This window comes from Spermophilus citellus (assembly GCF_964194105.1).
Source record: "Spermophilus citellus genome assembly, chromosome: 18".
NCBI classification, from domain to species: Eukaryota; Metazoa; Chordata; class Mammalia; order Rodentia; family Sciuridae; genus Spermophilus; species Spermophilus citellus.
In genome coordinates this window covers 5,122,414-5,141,184 of record NC_138200.1, presented here as the reverse complement: position 1 = coordinate 5,141,184, position 18,771 = coordinate 5,122,414, and the positions used below count along the sequence as shown (strand labels likewise).

The following is an 18,771-nucleotide window of genomic DNA, read 5'->3' as shown; positions in this document are numbered from 1 at the left end:
TTTCATGATGCAGTATTTCTTCTTTTCATAAGATAAATAGAATTTAATCTTTATTTACTGTCTATCTGTGTCACTTATGACATTGGGTACTAATAAATTTTACTTTACTACTTATTATTGAATCAGTGATAAGTCCCTTTGAAATGTTTGTATGTATGGGTTGGCATGCATTTCTAATAAAATCTCAGAAACTGTACCTGTGCGAGCAAATGCTACATGGTAAAATAAAGCCCTAGTTTGTATGACTCCTCTTTCCTGTATGTGTCCCCAAGAGTGACCAGTATGTGACTTCTAAGGATAGAGATCAGTTTCAACGGTTTGCAGTTTACATAAATGAAATCATTTAACATCAGCTGTTTTATATTTGACTTTGAAAATGCCATATTCTTCAAATTTGTATTTTCCCATGTTGTTGATGACAGAATCTCAATAAAGGATTTCAAACAATTCTAGCATTTCTCCCTTGATGCACACATGCTGTGGTTTGGATGTGATTTATGTTTCCAACCCAAGTCCATGAGTTAGAATTTTTGCCGCAGTGTTATGTGCTGAGTGGTGAAAACTTTGAAAAGTGGGCGAAATACAAGATGGTTGGTCATGGCGAGGTCACTAGGAGGGGATTAATGATGGATTATTGCTGTCTCCTGCTCCCTGTTCTGCTCATTTTATTGTCCATCTAAAAAATATTTGTGAAAAAAAGATGTAACAAATATTAATTTTAGATTCCTTATACCAAGTACAACAACTGCTGAACTCTTCAGCATAAAATCTGCTTTCTTTATTTTCTATTATTCTGGTTTATTAACTTGTGTAAACAAGTGACATGTATTTTTCATTTATCTACACTTTATGGTTATTCCCCAGCTGTGTCTTTTGAAGAAAATATCAAAGTGAACACTATCTCTGGGAGGCCAATCTCACACGTGATTTGAGTTACCTCTCTGGCTGGGTGTGAGGTGCTTAGACACAGCTGTGTAAGAGCTATTCCCCACCCTTCCCCAAGTCCGAGGGCTTGTTTGTGCAGAGGCGTGTCTGGCCACTGACCCGAAGACCGAATCATCACCCCTGACATTGGGATGCTGCCCCTCTTAACCTTCATTGGATGGGATTTTCCCAGGAAGTTTTTGTTCCCCAATAAAAGCCCACTCCCTGGGATATTCTCTCCCTCTCCCCCCACCCTCTCTCTCTCTTGCTAGTCTCTTCTGTAAACCTTGCCACCACATTAGGTGGCTGGAGGTGGGAGCTAGGAGAAGCTGTCTTGGAGCTGGTATTAAAGGTAATGAGAGTCTTGTGTCTTTAATTTAAGACTCCCTAGAATTTACTCATGAATCGAACCTTCTTTCATGAAGCCAGAGCTGGTGGCATGGCAGAAGTGGCACCCAAGAGTGAAGCATAAGTAAATTGACTAAGTTGAGTTTGGGAGTGAGCTATAGAAATACGGAATTTGTGACATTTTTAAGGTCACAGAAGTACCAGGCAGTTTTTGGAGCGAAGGGTCATTAAAAATTTTAATAATGGGGAATTCAACTTCTATTGATAAAGACATACATTTAACTATTTTAGGGACAATAATTAATCAGAAGGGGAAGAAAGTTAAAAAGACTCAGTTGCTACAATTCTTAAAGGTTATAGGTGAATTTTGCCCTTGGTTTTATGACCAAGATTCACCAAATTACATACATGGGACAAATTAGGAAGAAAATTACCTAAAATTTGCCTTTCTTAAAGGATCTGTTAAAAGATATTGCTGGAAGGTTTTGCCTCAAGGGATATGTAATAGTCCTACCTTATGTCAAAAATTTGTGGGTCAAGCAAAAACTCCTATAAGAGATAACTTTCCTAATGTATGTACTATTCATTTTGTGGATGATATATTATTAGCTCATGCTAATCTAGAAGTACTTTCAGAAACTTCTACTCAGTTAGAGGCTTCACTTACAGGAATGGGTTTGTGCATTGCTCCTCAAAAGATACAAAAGATTACTCCCTTTCAATATTTAGGTCAGATAATTCAAGGACGTATAATCCATCCTCAAAATCTACAGATAAAAGTTAAGGAATTACATACCCTTAATTGTTGGGGACTGCATATCCAGTCAAGATGGCACCTGGCAGTTTGCCAGGAGGAGTGGTTTGTGGGGCAACGCCACCGAGCCATTAAGATGGTAGGGATTCCTTATTGGTTGATTGCTGTAACTGGAGGATGCTAATTGAGTCAAGCTGTGTGTAATCAGGTATATATACCTCTACTGGTTTGCAATAAGGTGGGTCCTGCTACCTTGGGTGTCTGCTACCTTGAGTTCCCACTCAGTTCCTGCTGAGTTCCCTCGCAATAAAGCAGTTCCTGCTTCAACCTTGAAGTTGCTTGTCACCTCCTGGTTATTTTTCCCAGCCGGACTGTGGCAACTGGTGGCCCATAGGGGAAACTCAGCAGGAACTGAGCGGGAACTCAAGGTAGCGGACACCCAAGGTAGCAGGAGCCGCCTTACTGCAAAACAGCAGAGGTATATATATCTAACTGATTATACACAGCTTGACTCAATTAGCATCATCCAGTTACAGCAATCAGCCAATAAGGAATCCCTACCATCTTAATGGCTCGGTGGCGTTGCCTCACAAACCACTCCTCCTGGCAAACTGCCAGGCGCCATCTTGACTTGGTATGTGGTCCCTAACATCTCCCCCCTTTTGTTTTATTAAACAACAAGTATGTGGTTTAGGGACCGTGCCTGTTTTAGGTTGTCCAATACTACATATGGTCCTTACCCATCATTAGATGGTCTGACCTCAAATCGTCAGCCTCCTGGCTTAGGTTGGTACCATTGTAATTGGATCTTACCCATCTTTGACTACTGCCCCAACATATTTAGCCATACTTGTGGATAACGACCATAGTGATTTTTATACAAACACCATAAACAACCTGCCACAAGCAGAAGGAGAATGCCACAATACCAAACCAATAACGGCTCCAAGTAAGAAGCCCTTGGAAACATTTTACCACCGATGACACTGTCAGCAAAGATACCCTGGTACTATTACAATTATCCATAGATTAGTTCATAATGCATATAAATGAAACACAGTCCAGGTAAGTTCTGTAAGCAGCTTAAAGCAGATGAATCCATTAATATATCTATTTCTTCTTAAAATAAATCAACTCTTTGATTGAGCATTACTTGTTGAGTTACATTATTCATTGATGCATCAGTTTATACAGTTTGTTGTGATAGCTATCGCAGAAGCTATAGTAGCAGCAGCCGAAACAGCAACAGCTATGATGATAGTAGCTGTAATTCCGAAGTCTCATTTGGTATTTCAATAATACTGGAAATTCTTCTATTTTTGTCTTCACTGGCACTGGGATGGAGGTAGGAATTATGGCAATGATGGCTAAAGAAAATTATGATGGCTAAAAAAAATTGTGTAGCATTCCAGCAGGCACTAAGAAAATAATTTTCTGATAAATTTAGTACATTATCCTGAACAAAATTGTTAGATATAATGAAAAGCAAAGGTGAAAGTAAACAAACAGATCTGTTAACCTTTTTTGTTCACATTTTAAAACAATTCTTGTAAATTTCTGAATTTAGGTAGATTATTTCATAGACATCAACATTTTGAACACCTAGAAAAACTTGTAAGCTTAATTTAAAAGATATCTTTACTTTCATCTGTTTACCCAATTTAAATTAAACTGTTTAAATCACATCAATAAAAGATATTTGGATCCATTTTTTTTAATTTTCATGAGCGCTCCTTAAATGATATATGGACATATGCACATACAGACATACAACACATAACACAAGTGTGCACACATAACACAAAAGTAGAGGCCTTGTAGCTTTTCTCAGGGGAAATCTCCATTGCAATGTTTAAAAACTCCACAGTTGATCAAAAAATAAAACTGATCAGAAAAAACATTAACCTAGGTCTGTATGAGCTCAAAAAATAAAATAGAAAAAAGCATCCTGGCTATCACCTGGGGTTGACTCTTCTTAGATATTTCATACTTCTTCCTGTAACTTGCATATGGGTTTGAAGGTATTCCCACAAGTAAGCCTCAAGGTTTTTTACATTTGAAATAGGCCTTAATGGTGTTCATTATTCGTTAGCCTCCAGGTGTGGGAGAACCATTGTCGAAGATGTAAGGATGGCTGAACTGGAGTTCTGGATATCAGCTGTTATGGATTTGAGCCAAATCATCTTCTTTTTGGTCTGTAGAAATCGCTTTAGTTAGTCTCTCTGGAATCCAAATCAGTTGCTGTTCTCCCTGTGGAAACACACAAACAGACCGCTGACTCTTGACAATCACTGGGTCAGGACCTTTCCATTTTCCAGTTAGAATATCCTTCCAAAGTACCTTTGACTTATGTATATTTTTTTGGATACATGTGCCTTTCTGCAGCACTAAGCCCTGATGAATCCAAATTTAAAAAGTTTAAAGTAAAAAAAAGGGTTATATTAAGTTTATCTTTGGAGGATTTATATCCCTTCCCACTTTATGACTTTCAAAAATTATTAGGAGATATTAATTGCTGAGGCCATCCTTAAAACTGTATACTTCTGATTTAAGTCCTTTATTTCAGATATTACAAGGAGATCCTTTTCCAACCTCTCCACGTCAGCTGACAATAGAGGCCAGAACAGCTTTAAAAAAGGTTGAAATTGCAATTAAAAATGCACAGCTTACTAGAATTAATCCTCAAGAACTAATATATTTATTAATATTTCCAACTGTGCATACCCAATGGGCGCTATATGGCAAAGATTGGGAGTTATTGAGTGGATTCATTTAGCCCACTCTCCCCAAAAGACATTAATTCCTTTTCATGACCTTATTGCTCAATTAATAATTAAAGGTAGATGAGAGTTTTACAATTAATTGGGTCTGAACCTGATATTATAATTATTCCATTTTCTGTTCATCAAAATAATTGGCTTTTTCAAGCTTCTAGTTTATGGCAAATAGCTTTTGCTGATGTTCCAGGTCAGATAGAAAGTCATTACGCTCGTGATAAGATTATTCAATTTGCATCAATAACACCACTTAATTTTCCAAAGATTGTACATGCCCAGCCCCATAAATGGAGCCCTATCTGTGTTCACTGATGGTTCAAGCTCAGGTAAAGCAGGTTTTTATAGTTATGTTCACACAGAGGTAATACAAACCTCATATACTTCTGCCCAAAGTGCAGAGCTACAAGCTCTCATTTGTGCCTTAAATTACTTTACAAATGAGCATATTAATATTTATTCTGACAGCTTATATGCAGTTGGAGTTACCAAAAATATTGAAACTTTAGTTATTGGTTATACCTCATCACAGGAGCTATTTAAATTATTTCATAATCTACAAAAGGCGGTGCAAATGCGAAAATACCCATGTTTCATAGGTCACATACGAGCTCACACATTAATGTTCCAGGACCTTTAACTTCAGGTAATGACAAGATTGATAAATTGGTAGATGTTTGTCAACAGATGTCTCCATATGATTGTGCACAAGCTTCACATTCTTTACATCATCAAAATGCTTCAAGCTTACATAAAAATTTTAATATTACCAGAGAACAAGCGCATCAAATTGTAAGTCACTGCCCTAAGTGTGTTATTCACACTCCATCTTCACCATCAGGGGTAAATCCCTGTGGATGGAAACCAAATCAAATATGGCAAATTGATGTAACTCATATTCCTCAATTTGGTAAGCAATGTTATGTACATGTGATAGCTGATACACATTCCAGACTTATTTTTTGCCACAGCACATATAAAAGAAAATACTCAACATGTAATTTCTCAATGCCTAGAAGCCTTTGCTGTGTTAGTATGCCCTTTACAGATTAAAACAGATAATGCACCAGCTTATGTAAGCTCTTATTTTCAACAATTTTGCCAAGAGTTTCAAATTGACCATAAAACAGGGATTCCTTACAACCCCCACGGTCAAGCCATTGTGGAACAAGCTCATTTATCTATTAAGCTGCAATTATAAAAATTAAAAGGGGGGAATAGTTTTATGACTCCCCAAAATAGCCTCAACCTTGCCTTGTTTGTTTTAAATTTTTATTTATTTATTTGTTTGTTTGTTTATTTATTTATTTATTTTTACTAACTTTAAATATCTGCCTCCAGAGATAAAGTGTCTATCACTTCCTCAGGAGACTGAACAGCAAAATGATAGGTCTTAGGAAGATTTTACTGATATTTTTTGTTTGTTTATTTGTTTTGGCACCAGGGATTGAACCCACGGGCACTTAACCACTGCGCCACATCCCTGGCCCTTTTTATTTATTTATTTTTTGAGACAGGATAGGTTACCCAGGGCTTTGCAAAATTGCTGGGGCCAGCTTTGAACTTGGGATGCTCCTGCCTCAGCCTCCCGAATTGGTGGGATTACAGGCATGTGCCACTGCATCTGACTGATTTTCCTGATCTGTAACCCAAACTTTTCTATTTTCCTCCATCATCATCATCATCATCATCATCATCACCACCACCACACTGGGGATTGAACCCAGCTGTGCTTTACCACTGAGTTAGTGGTAAACTTTTTTTTTTAATTTTAATTTTTAAATTTGAGACAGGGCCTCACTAAATTGCTGAGGCTGTCTTTGAATTTGTGATACTCCTGTCTCGGCCTCCTGAGTCCCTGAGATTATGGGTGTGTGTCACTGTGCCAGCTCAAACTTAACTTTTGGATTTTCTTGTACTTACATGTTCTTGCTATCCTAAGCTACATAATGCTCTCTTCCTCTTTTTTTTATTAGTTGCTCAAGACAATACAATAATCTTGACATATCATACATTTGGTTCAAATATGGTATGAATTCTCATTTTTCCGCGTGTACAGATTGCAGGATCACGTTGGTTATACATCCATGTGTATACATACATCAATCCTAGTGTCAGTTGTATTCTTCTGCTTTCCATCATATCTGGGTGCCTGAACACACATGGAAGAGATAGAACCGAGATTCCAAGGACTGAAAATAGACCCAGAGAATCCTCCACTCAAAAGGAAGAGATATTGAAGAAGAATGAAGAGGAACCAGTATGACCCAGCTGAAAACCTGATCTCATGGGAAGATGTGAAGAAGCTGACAACACACACTTAGCGAATAATTCAACTCCTAGGAAGGAATGAGACTTCATTGATGATGGTAGCTACAGTGATTGCCCTGTGGGGCTGTCAGGCAAAAGGGAGTCGAGCAGACACTCACTGGACATATTTCCCAGATCCAGCCCTGGTACACCCAGCTGTGTGGACTGGAGAATCTATTCCAGTGTTTACTAATGACTCATTCATGATGGGAGGATTTATAGATACTCATATTACTCCCAATCACGTGACTAGATTTAATTATTCTGGTACAGTGTCCAATTACCTTTGTGTTGGTCCCATGATAAACAGGCTGGCTATCTCAGAGTATCAGTTGAGGAAAAGACAGTGATTGGGAGACCTAGATTGTTAATCATACTATTTATGAAGACTTAAAACCTTATACTAGATCAGTGATCAAAATGAGACTTTCCCATAACAAACCAGTCTTTTCTGCAAAACCTCCATGAATACCTCATTGTCCTAGTAGTTATACAATTGAGATTGGCACCTTTCCTAGATGGATAGATTGTGTAAATACTCTTCCTGTACAACATAAGGTGTTTAAAGATAGAGGGTATATTTTAGACTGGTCTCCAAAAATTGATAAAAGACAATTACAAAAAAGTTCTGCTAAGACACCAGCAGGATTTGTTAGCAATATTTTGACTTATAGTGAAGATGGTATTAAAAAAGATGTTTGGCACTTAATTGCTGTCTCAGAGTTCTTACATTTTACGGACAAGCCTTTACTACAATTTGTTGGCAAGAGCTGTAAGGAGGGATCTTGCTATGGTTTATGAGCCTGTGTCAAATCTCCTTACGTTTTAATGATTAGAAATGCAAAAGCTAATTGGATAGATGACAGATATGTTGTAACATGTAACAAATGTAACCTAACCAATTGTATTACTAGATATAATAGAGGAAAAAAACTTCTGGTACTTCATCATCCCTCTTTTGTTTTATTGCCTGCTAATATTTCAGAGCCATGGTACGCTGATGCTGATTTTTCAAGTCTTACAGCAAATTCATACCCAGCTAGTGAGACCTAGACATGCCATTGAAATTATAATTGTGTGAGTTTTGGCCTTGGTTTCTTTCATTGCATCCACTGTCACAGCCTTGATAACTTTATCTCAAAATATTCAACATAAAAAATTTCTTAATAATTTAGCCCAAAATACTTCCAAGGCTATGTGCAATCAAGCGAATACTAATGAAAGGATCTAGACTAAGTTAAACACCTTAGAGGTGACTGTTATAAATATAGGTAATGAACTTTCAACTTTAAAGTTTAAGGAAAGGCTTAAATGCCCCACAAATTATAAATATATGTGTGTTACAGCTGCCAAGTACAATGCTTCTCTCTGGGATTGAGAGAAGGTTAAGAACCATTTGTTGGATATTTGGCAAAATAATAAAAATAGCTTGGATCTTTTGGAACTCCATCACCATATCCAAGATATTCAAAATAATAGAGCTGATTTTTCAGATCGTTCTTCTTTGGCTAACCAAATATTGAAGGAATTAAATGGATTTAACCCTGGAAATATTCTTAAACACTCAGCCTGGTACATTATTGGATTGTTCTCATTGCTGTTAATTCTTTTTTGTGTTGTAATTATAGGATGGCAAATCTTCAGAGCAATAGTGCAGAGACTCAGGAGAGTAAATCATCACATGCTTTTTAATAGAAAAAAAGAGGGGATATGTAGGAGGCCATCTTCACACGTGATTTGAGTTAGCTCCCTGTGTGGGTGACAGGCACTTAGACACAGCTGTGTCAGAGCTTTCCCACCCTTCTCCAGGTCTGAGGGCTTGTCTGTGCAGAGGTGTGTCTGGCCACTGCCCCCAAAGACTCAATCATTGCCCCTGACCTTGGGATGCTGCCCCCCTTAATTTCATTGGATGGGATTTTCCCCTGAAATTTTTGTTCCCCAGTAAAAGTTCACTCCCTGGCATGTTCTCTCTCTCTCTCTCTCTCTCTCTCTCTCTCTCTCTCTCTCTCTCTCTCTCTCTCGCCTCTTCAGTAAACCTCACTACCACAATAGGTGGTTGGAGGCTGGAGCTAGGAGGAGCCATCCTGGAGCTGGTTTTAAAGGTAATTAGAGTCTTGTCTCTTTAACTTAAAACTCCCTAACTTTTTCTCACAATTCACACCTTCTTTAATGAAAGCTGGTTGTGGGCTAGAGGGATCCTCTCCTAGACTTTGCCTGTCAGAGTCTTCCCTGGGCTGGCTGTAACATGCCTTCCTAACCTGCAATGAATGGTGATCATGGGCACAACAGTTTTCTGTGGATGCCATGAGTGCTTCTAGGGAGTTTTGGAGTCCAAGAGTGATTGAGGGGAACCCCCAGACTGACAGATGGGTCAGAGGTGATTGTTATCTTTTGTTTCCTGTGTCCCTCAACCTCTACTTTGGCATAAAACCCTCATGGACAAATGGACGGTGGACATGGTTCAACTTTTCATAAACCAAATGATTGTTTTTGACCATGAAAATTCACATTTCTTCCTCACTTCCTTAGTTACCTATCAATGCAAATTTCTTTAATTTGCCAGAAAAAGTATGTTTAATGATTCTGAAAAACTTTTAGTGCTGTTGGATTGAGGTGGTAGCATCTGCTTGTATGAGACTCAATAAATATAATCCTCTAATGCTGGTGAGTTTGTGAAAGAGTGTCATAAACATCTCTCTTCTAGTGATACTGTTTTGATTTGACTTCCTACCGCCGCTGGGGTAATATTCAAAAATTAATTTTCCTACATTATTTCATATCATAATATTCAAATTAAGTCATATTCAATTATACAAATAAGTCCAGGTCATTCTAAATCATGACATTATAGTTTTGATTTTCCTTTTATCTCATTAGACATCCTTCTCAGATTTCTCCCATTTTATTTATGTATATATGTATTTATTTTGTCTTCTTTTCTTTCTTTTTTTTTGAGAATCAGAAACTCAAATATCTGAATATTAAGAATTAACAACAATTAGGGTAGAAGAACTCAGGCAAGCCTGGAGTCCAGTGAGACACACAAATTCTTGGCAAGTCCCTCATAGGTCACCCCTCAAAATTTTCTGAACCTTCCGTATGAGACCTTATGAGCCTCCAGGGATCATGGAAAAGCAACAACCTCTCTCAAACTCCTCAGCATTTATTTTGAAGTTACTAACAAGAAACTCATGATTGCCTTAGTAATTAGCAAGGGAGAAAAAAAATTTTTCAACAGTGTCCCCAGGCCTGCACTGTCATTGCTTCTACAAGTGAAGTGATAATTGCAGCCCTGAGGGGAAGTGAGGTCACAGGAGCACAGACCTTTATCTCAGGGCCCAGCTCCCTCCCTCCCTCCATGCTGGCTGTCAGGACCTCACACTGAGCCCAGCACCCTGCACACAAGAAGCACAGTGAGTGGTTTCTGTTTGTGGCTCTGAGACAGAGTGTGTAAGAAGGGAAGTTTGAGGAAGAGAATTTGGGGTAGAAATAGATTCGGAGCCTGTGTACACAGGGAGAGGAAGAATTTTTGGGTTATGAGCTGAGTTAGTAACAGGGGCCATGTCCCTGACCTGGTGTCAACCCAGGATGGCTCCAGATGGAATGTAATAAAGTCCTCACTGAAGTTGACTATTGTTAATAATCCCAGATGTTGATACTGAAATCTGGTTGTGTAGGTGCTGAAGCACTGTGGTAGTTAAAGCACCCTGCTGTCCACAGTACATCATGGCCCAAATCGGTATCACTATAGCTGTTTTTACCATGCCTTCATGCCTACAGTGAAGATGAGGATAAAACCATGAGAATGTCTTAATACTGAACAGAAATCCAGACCATCATCCATTTATGATCCACTCAGTGGAGATAGAAATTGTGTCTTCATGGAATCACCTATGGTGTGTGATGCTTGAGGTGAGAATTTCTCCCCTGATGAACTTGGAATGCACCAGGTAAGGGACATATCTTTATGCGTGTTGGACAGTGGTTGTCAGGACCAAAGGTACTTTGTGTTGTTTCCTCTGGTTTATTAATGTTTTCACCTTAACCCAAGTCCCTGGCGTGTATTGATTTGTGTTTCAATCCACACAGTGCCCAGGACTTCCTGGTCTTCATATTCCATGTAAATCTTTCTTTTGCCTTTCAAAACTTGCATTTGTTTATCAGAAGTTTAATAGGTATTGGTCAATATAAGCTTTTAGCATGAAATTTCTAGGGACTTAATTTTTTCATATTTTATCAGCTGTTAGTATTTCATGCATCATGGTTTAGAAAAAAGTATTTTTCAATAATTATTTATTTATTCTACTATATTTTTGTTCTACTATGACTTTTGCTTCTATTGATGCATTACAGTTTTGCAGTATAGTTGGTTCATTTTGAATTAACCAAACATGCTCCGTATCAGTCCTCAGTGCTTCCTCTTTCTCTCTCCTTCTCCTTCTTTCCATTAATCTTTCACAACTGTACTGGTTTTCCTTTTACTTATCAATTTTAATTGGCCCTTTATAGATATGCATACAGGTGGAATTCATTGTGGCCTATGAATGCATGGACATAGTGTGATATTGTCAAATTCATTCCCCATTTCCTCCCTTCTCTGTCCCTTCTCCCTCCCCCTTAATCTGATTCTCCGTCTCCACCTGTCTTCCCTCGTAAGACCCCTTCCCCGATCAACTTACTTTGCACTAGCTTCCTCCTATGAGAGAAACCATTCACCCCTTGTTTTTCTGAGTCTCTTATTTCACTTAGCATGATGCTCTCCAGTTTTATCCACCTAGTGAAAATGCCATAATTTCATTCTTTATAATGGCTGATAAAACTCCATTGTGAATAATTTTCTTAATTCCTTCATCTCCTGATGGGCACCTGGTCTGATCCATAACCTGGCTATGATGAATAGCTCTACACTAAATATTGATGTGCCTGCAGCACTATAGTAGGTCAGTTTTGTTCTTTTGGATAAATACCAAGGAGTGGGATAGCTGGGTCATATGGTGGTTCCATTTCTAATCTTTTGACAAATACCCATATTGCTTTCCAAAGTGGTTGTACTAATTTACAGTCACACTAACAGTTGGTGAACCTCCTTCACCACTTACCTGCCAGCATTTATTATTGTATTCTTATGATTGCTGTTCTAACTGGAGTGAGATGGAATGTTAGTGTACTTTTGATTTGTATTTCCCTGATTTCCAGGTAGTTGAACACTTTTTTTCATATATTTGAGTTCCATTTATATTTCTTTTTTTTTGGGGGGGGAATGCCTCTTCATTAACCCATTTATTGATTTGACTATTTGGGTGAGTTTTTGTTGTTTTAGTAGGAATTGAACCTAGGGGCACTTAGTCTTCAAGCTACATCTTCAGCTCACTTTTATTATTTATTTTGAAACAGGGTCTCTCTAAGTTGCTGAGGACCTTGCCAAATTGCAAAGTCTGGAATTGAACTCCCAATCCTATTGATTAACCTTCCAAACTGCTGGGATTATGGACTTGCATCACTGCACCCAGGGGATACTTGTTTTTCTTGTATTGTGGCGTTTTTACTTTTGATGTTACACATTTTGAATTCTTTATGTATTCTGAATGTTAACCCTCTGTCAGAAGAGAATATAGCAAAGGTTCTCTGCTATTCTGCAGAATCTCTCTTCATGATCTCCACTGATATTAAGAAGCTTTTTAATTTGATGTCATCTATGTTGGTTTTATTTCTTGAGTTATGTGGTCTTGTTAAGAAAGTTGGTGTCTGCACCAATATGTTGCAATGTTGAGTCTATTTCTTGTTCTAGCAGTAGCAAAGTTTTTCCAGACTTTGCAATTTGGCAAGTTCCTCAGCAACTTAGAGAGACCCTGTTTCAAAATAAATAATAAAAATGGGCTGAGGATGTAGCTTGAAGATTAAGTGCCCCTGGGTTCAATTCCTACTAAAACAGCAAAAATTCACCCAAATAATCTAATTCCTAAGTCTTTAATCCACTTATTTGACTTTTGATCAGGTTTGGAGATAAGGATCTAATTTTATTCTTCTACATATGGTTATCCATTTTTCCCAGTTCCATGTGTTAAAAAGGCTCTTTTTTCCCAACATATATATATATATATATATATTTTTAAAGAGAGAGAGTGAGAGAGAGAGAGAGAGAGAGAGAGAGAGAGAGAATTTTTAATATTTATTTTTTAGTTCTCACGGACACAACATCTTTGTTGGTATGTGGTGCTGAGGATCAAACCTGGGCCGCACACATGCCAGGCGAGCGCGCTACCGCTTGAGCCACATCCCCAGCCCCCAACATATATTTTTGCCAATCTTGTCAAGTATCAGATGGCTGTAACTCTCTGTCTTCTATTTTATTGGACTTCATATCTTTTTGATGCCAATATCTGCTCTTTTTCTCCTATAATTCTGTGGTATAATTTGAGGTACAGTATTATGATTTCTCTAGGACTACTCTTGCTCCTGACTGCTTTGGCTATTCTGGGACTTTTATTATTTCAAGTGAATTTTAGGACTGTTTTCCTAGTTCCATGGAGAAAGTTATTTGGTATTTTGATGATGATTTCAAGGAATCTGTATAATGTTTTAAAAAATACAGATATTTTGATAAAATTAATTCTGCCTATCCAAGAATATGGGAGTTCTTTCCATTTTCTAAGGTTCTTCTTAATTTCTTTCTTCAGGGTTCTGTACTTTTAATTATAGAAATGATTCACCTCCTTTGTTAGATTTATTCCCAGTTACATATTTTTTCTTGAGGTTACGGTGAATGGGATTGTTTTCCTGATTTCTTTCCCAGCAGCGTAACTGTTAGAATATGGTAAAGCTATTGATTTCTGAACATTGATCTTGTAACCTCCTACTTTGGTGAATTAAGGGTCTTCATTTTTAGCATTAGATTATTTATTGGGGATATTTCTGATATTTTTTAGTGTAGGCATTCAATGCTATGAATTTTCCTGTTAGAACTGCCTTTATACTGTCCCAGGAATTTTAGTATGTTTTATCTCTGTTCTCATTTATTTCTAAAAACTTTATTTCTTCTCTCATTTATTCTATTATTTATCCCTCACTTAAAATGTATTTTTCAATTTCTGTGTATTTTTATGATTTCTATATATCATTCTGTTTACTGGTAGTTTCATTGCATTCTGATCTGATTGGATTCACAGGATAATAGCATTTTTCTTTTTGTATTTGTAAGACTTACATAATGATGTAGAATATAGTCTATTTTTTAAAAAGTGTCCCAGAGAGATCTGTATTTAGAACTTCTCATGAGTGTGCTGTCTTTGGGTTACTTCTCTATGTTTCAACTACAGCATTGGATGTTGATAGGTGGGACCTGGGGTCCCACCCCTAGATGTTTCTGCTTGGGGCCTGGTCATTAGTTCAGCTGTTTGTCTCTTTTATTCTTTATATTAAGGTATAGCTGAAGATTGAGTGTCATTAATTTGTATGTCATTGACTGAATTTATTTCAGCAGCAGAGTTTCTACCCTGTGAACTCATAGTGTCATTATAGACTCCAGCACTTCACAGAAAACAATAAACATCAATCTATGTAAACATTATACAGCATTAAACTAAATACTTGGTTCCTACTATGCCATTTACATTATTAATTGCAACAACAAAAAAAACCAGAAATGGTAGGGTCAACAATTTCCAGCAGGAAAAAAAAATAATAAATAACCATGAACTATATCTGCCATTGAAGCAACAAGAGGTGTCAAGAATGGCACCCACAGCAGTAATAATTGCAACAGCATTAATGGTGGGGTCAGGAGTTATATAAACAATTAGTGCTAAAAGATGGTAAGAACAGAGTTAACTAAGAGAAAAGGACATGTGATAAGAAGGTAGAAAAAAGTTCATGATTTGAAAGATTGAACAGAGAGAATGCAGAAGAGATGTAGCATGTGATGGTTTAAGGGAGGAGGGAAAGGGCTGAAGTTTTAGTCAGTGGAAGAGCACTTGCTTAGCATGTGTGGGGCACTGGGTTCAAGTCTCAGTACCACATACAAATAAGTAAAATAAAGGTCCATCAACAACTAAAAATATTTAAGAAAAAGAAGAATGGAAAGTTAAAAGTAACAAAGGGAGAATGCAAGAGAAAATAGTAGAATTTGGCTGTCACAGAAGAAAAGAGAGAAAATAAACCATAGAAACAGACAAATGAAAACAATAGAAAACAAACCCATATTACTCATCAAAATCCCAACCCTCAATAGACAAGGCAAGGAAAGATTTTAAAAATGATAGACATTTAAAAATGCTACAGTGAGGGAAAAATAAACAAATATATGTATGTATATATGTGTGTGAAGCACTGAGCACAGCAAAACACATAAAAGAGGAGAAAACAAAACAAAAAAAGATAATGAAAAAGTAAGGACTAATTTCCACTGAGGGGATCAAAATAGTTCTCTTTTTTCAAAATGATTATCAAATAGCAGTTTATGCTGCACATGTTGAGCTATGCTTTCTCTCCACTGCTCTCAATTTCCATTGCTTCCCCCAGGTTATCATCACCTGATTTTTAAAGTTGAATTCTCTAGGAAAATAATCAGGGAACTCCCCCCATTCATATGTACATCTCGATATTTTAACAATGAAAGTTGTACTTGGTGAAAATACACACCCAGAGGCAGGTACTGCAATATTTTCCAGGCTGAGTTTTAATGCCTAGTTCAAACCACACTTCTGCCCCAGCCTCCTGTGGAGCTGGTGACTACAGGTCTAAACCTATGTGCCTCACTACAAAATTTTTAATGAGTCATTTTGTTCACAGGAAGAACAGTTGCAATCACTTAAAGGGATATGTGCTGAGAGAGGGAATGGACTCCAGAGACCTGGCCATTGGACTGATGCTCTTATCACAGTCTGCAGTTGGAATCCTGGGAAATTTCTCTCTGCTTTACTATCATTTAGTCCTTTTCTGCAATGACTATACATTAAGGGCCACTGATTTGATTCTCAGGCACCTGGTCATAGCCAACTCTTTGGTCATTCTTGGCAGAGGAATTCCCCAGACAATTGCAGCTTTTGGGTTGAAGTACTTCTTCAGTGATTTTAGATGCAAACTTATTTTGTACATGCAGCGAGTGGGCAGGAGTGTGTCCATTTTCATCACCTGTCTCTTGAGCATCTTCCAGAACATCATGATCAGCCCCATGAACTCCTGTTGGAAGGATCACAAAGAAAGAGCTCCCAAGTACATTGGCTTCTCCATTTCCCTCTGCTGGATCCTGTACATGGTGTTGAATTCCATTTTTCCTCTCTATGTGCTTGGCAAATGGAATAGCAAAAACCTGACAGAGAAAAGATATTTGAGGTACTGTCTTGACATTGGTCCTGACAACATAACAAACTCATTATATACAGCATTGCTTGTATTTCCTGAGGTTGTCTTTTCCATGCTCATGATCTGGTCCAGTGGCTCCATGGTTCTCCTTCTGTACAGGCACAAGCAGAGGGTTCAGTACATTCACAGCATCAAAGTTTCCCCAAGATCCTGCCCTGAGTCCACAGCCACCCAGAGAATCCTTGTCCTGGTGGGCTCCTTTGTGAGTTTCCACACGCTCTCTTCCTTATTAAATGTTTGTGTTACCCTTCATTTTAATCCCAGTTGGTGGCTGGTGAACACCAATGCCCTGATCTCCATGTGTTTTCCCACTGTCAGCCCCTTTCTTCTCATGAACCATAACTCCATTCTGTCCAGGCTCTGCTCCTAAGGAATATAAAATTCTTAATTCTGAAATAAGTATGTGAATAGTATGTGTGGAGACAATGTGCAATTGTTTAGTCATTCTTCATGCTCAAAACACCAATCCAAAAACTCTGAAGTAGTCACTTGTCTTTCTATTGTAAACTCCAAAGGACATTGGTGTACTCAGCTGCCTGAATGTGGGGGCTACATATTCATTGTGGAAGGAAGTTATGCTGATTGTGTTCATGCTGTTGCACAGCAACCTGTAGATTGTCATTGGAATTCATATAGCTGGAGGCAGATCAAATAAATGAGTCCCAGTCCTTGAAAGTTGGTTTAATCACAATGACTGAACAAGCAGTGTACTCCTGAAAATATTTGCCAGAAGAAAACACAGTGGAGACATGAGAGATAGATAAAGGAGTATAACAATTATCCATGTATTTATCTCAAATCTTCCTATCATGTGGAGAGCTTTTGTTGAAGAGTGAAATCAGATCCAGAAGTTATCTGGGATAGATGTGGAATTAATAGATATGTTTTCCAAAATTGTGTCATTAGTGTGATCAGAGGATGAAGATGAAAGAGAGGCTCAGACAACAGTAGGTAGATGGTGGTGGCCCTGCAGGTTGGAACCGAGTGCACCACACAGAGGAGCAGTGTCTTTCAGGCATCCTGCCTTGTGCAGGGTAATGCAGTCCAAGATCCCCAATGCATTTCAGAACCCATGCACACAACTGAATCCTATAGCAGGTTGGAGGCCCCAGTTAAAAACAATGTGGTTTGGAATCTAGAGCAGCCAATCAAGTCCACACCCGAAGGAACAAGAGGATCCCGTCATTTTACTTACCTTGATTCTACCTCCAACTCCTCAGCCCCCAGGCTTCCCTGAAAGCAACCACTGTTCAACTATAGCATAACCGAAAATCAGTACCCTAGCAGAGGCTGAAGGGATCAGATCTGGTGCTGAAAACCAGCAAAAAACATATCCAGAGAGAATTTTCACTAACTTTTCTGAAATTCATTTCTCATAATTTTTCTCCATTTGACCTGACTCAGAATTTGATCACTGTGCACACACTCCAACTCTTGGGGCACATGTCAAAAATAACCAGCAGCAATTGTTTAATAGTGAAGCATTTAGAAGAGGGAGAGTGCCTGGCTGTGTGACAGATGAGAGTGACAGAGGACACAGGGAAATGGATGACAGGGTTAAGACAGTGGAGCGGAGACCCTGGAAGGTGGGTTTATGAAGTGCTGGGGAAGAGCAGAAGGTGGAGAGTGAGAAGGCAGAAGGATATCACATGTTGCTCAGGGGCTCAAGTCAGTGCTGGGCTTAAGTTAGAAAGACAGCCTGTGTGTACAAGGAAGTTAAGGATATTGGGTTCTGGAGGGGAGGAGGATGACAAGGTGTCCCATTAACAGAGGGTAAAATGACAATGCATGGTTCAAAGGCTAAAGAAGGTTATGGTTCATTGGAATGTGATGAAGTGTGCTGTGGGGAAGGAGCAGGAGAGGGGGAGGTCGATCTTGGTGGGCAATGGACAAATGCACATACAGGTGTAAATAAAGAAAGTGGAGCCGGGGGACATGATAGACAAGGGGAGGGAGAAAAGACCTGCACAGGAAAGGTAGGGAGCCTGACAGAGGATGGGACCTGGGGCATGAGTGGGCAAAAGCACCCAGGAGCGAAGGGCAGGTCCTATGGAGTTATGGGTCGTGGGTCAAGGTCATGCATGCAGGATATGGAGGAGCTGAGGATGCCTGAAATTTGACCACCATGGCAGGCTGCCTGCCCATGGGCTGAGCTTCCTATCTCAATCTTGAGTAAAGGAGGTGTTTGGTCTGGCATCGCCTCACATGCACTGTGTGAAGCAAGTGGCCTCCACCTTCACCTGGCAAAGAAGTTTGTTCTAACCCTGGACTTGGGCGTTACCCAGTGGGTTTGGGCAACCT

At 38.6% G+C, this 18,771-nt stretch overlaps 1 protein-coding gene across 2 annotated transcripts; it reads left to right on the top strand.

The window, feature by feature from the left end:
* Window positions 1–10,395: 10,395 nt before the first annotated feature.
* LOC308638117 (vomeronasal type-1 receptor 4-like) lies at window positions 10,396–16,946 on the top strand. 2 transcript variants are annotated; one of them, XM_081275197.1, is made up of 3 exons: window positions 10,396–10,523; window positions 10,891–11,022; window positions 15,898–16,946. In XM_081275197.1, the coding sequence occupies exon 3, from the start codon at window positions 15,944–15,946 to the stop codon at window positions 16,838–16,840; it is 897 nt and encodes a 298-aa protein (XP_081131323.1). In that variant the 5' UTR covers window positions 10,396–10,523; window positions 10,891–11,022; window positions 15,898–15,943; the 3' UTR covers window positions 16,841–16,946. The 2 variants fall into 2 exon arrangements, with proteins under 2 accessions (XP_081131323.1, XP_081131322.1); XM_081275196.1 differs by lacking the exon at window positions 10,396–10,523 and having other exon boundaries at window positions 10,617–11,022.
* The last annotated feature ends 1,825 nt before the right edge of the window (window positions 16,947–18,771 follow it).

What these genes read in the sequence shown, in the direction of transcription:
- LOC308638117 (XM_081275197.1), top strand. Translation starts at nt 15,944, where the DNA reads ATGGACTCCAGAGACCTGGCCATTGGACTGATGCTCTTATCACAGTCT.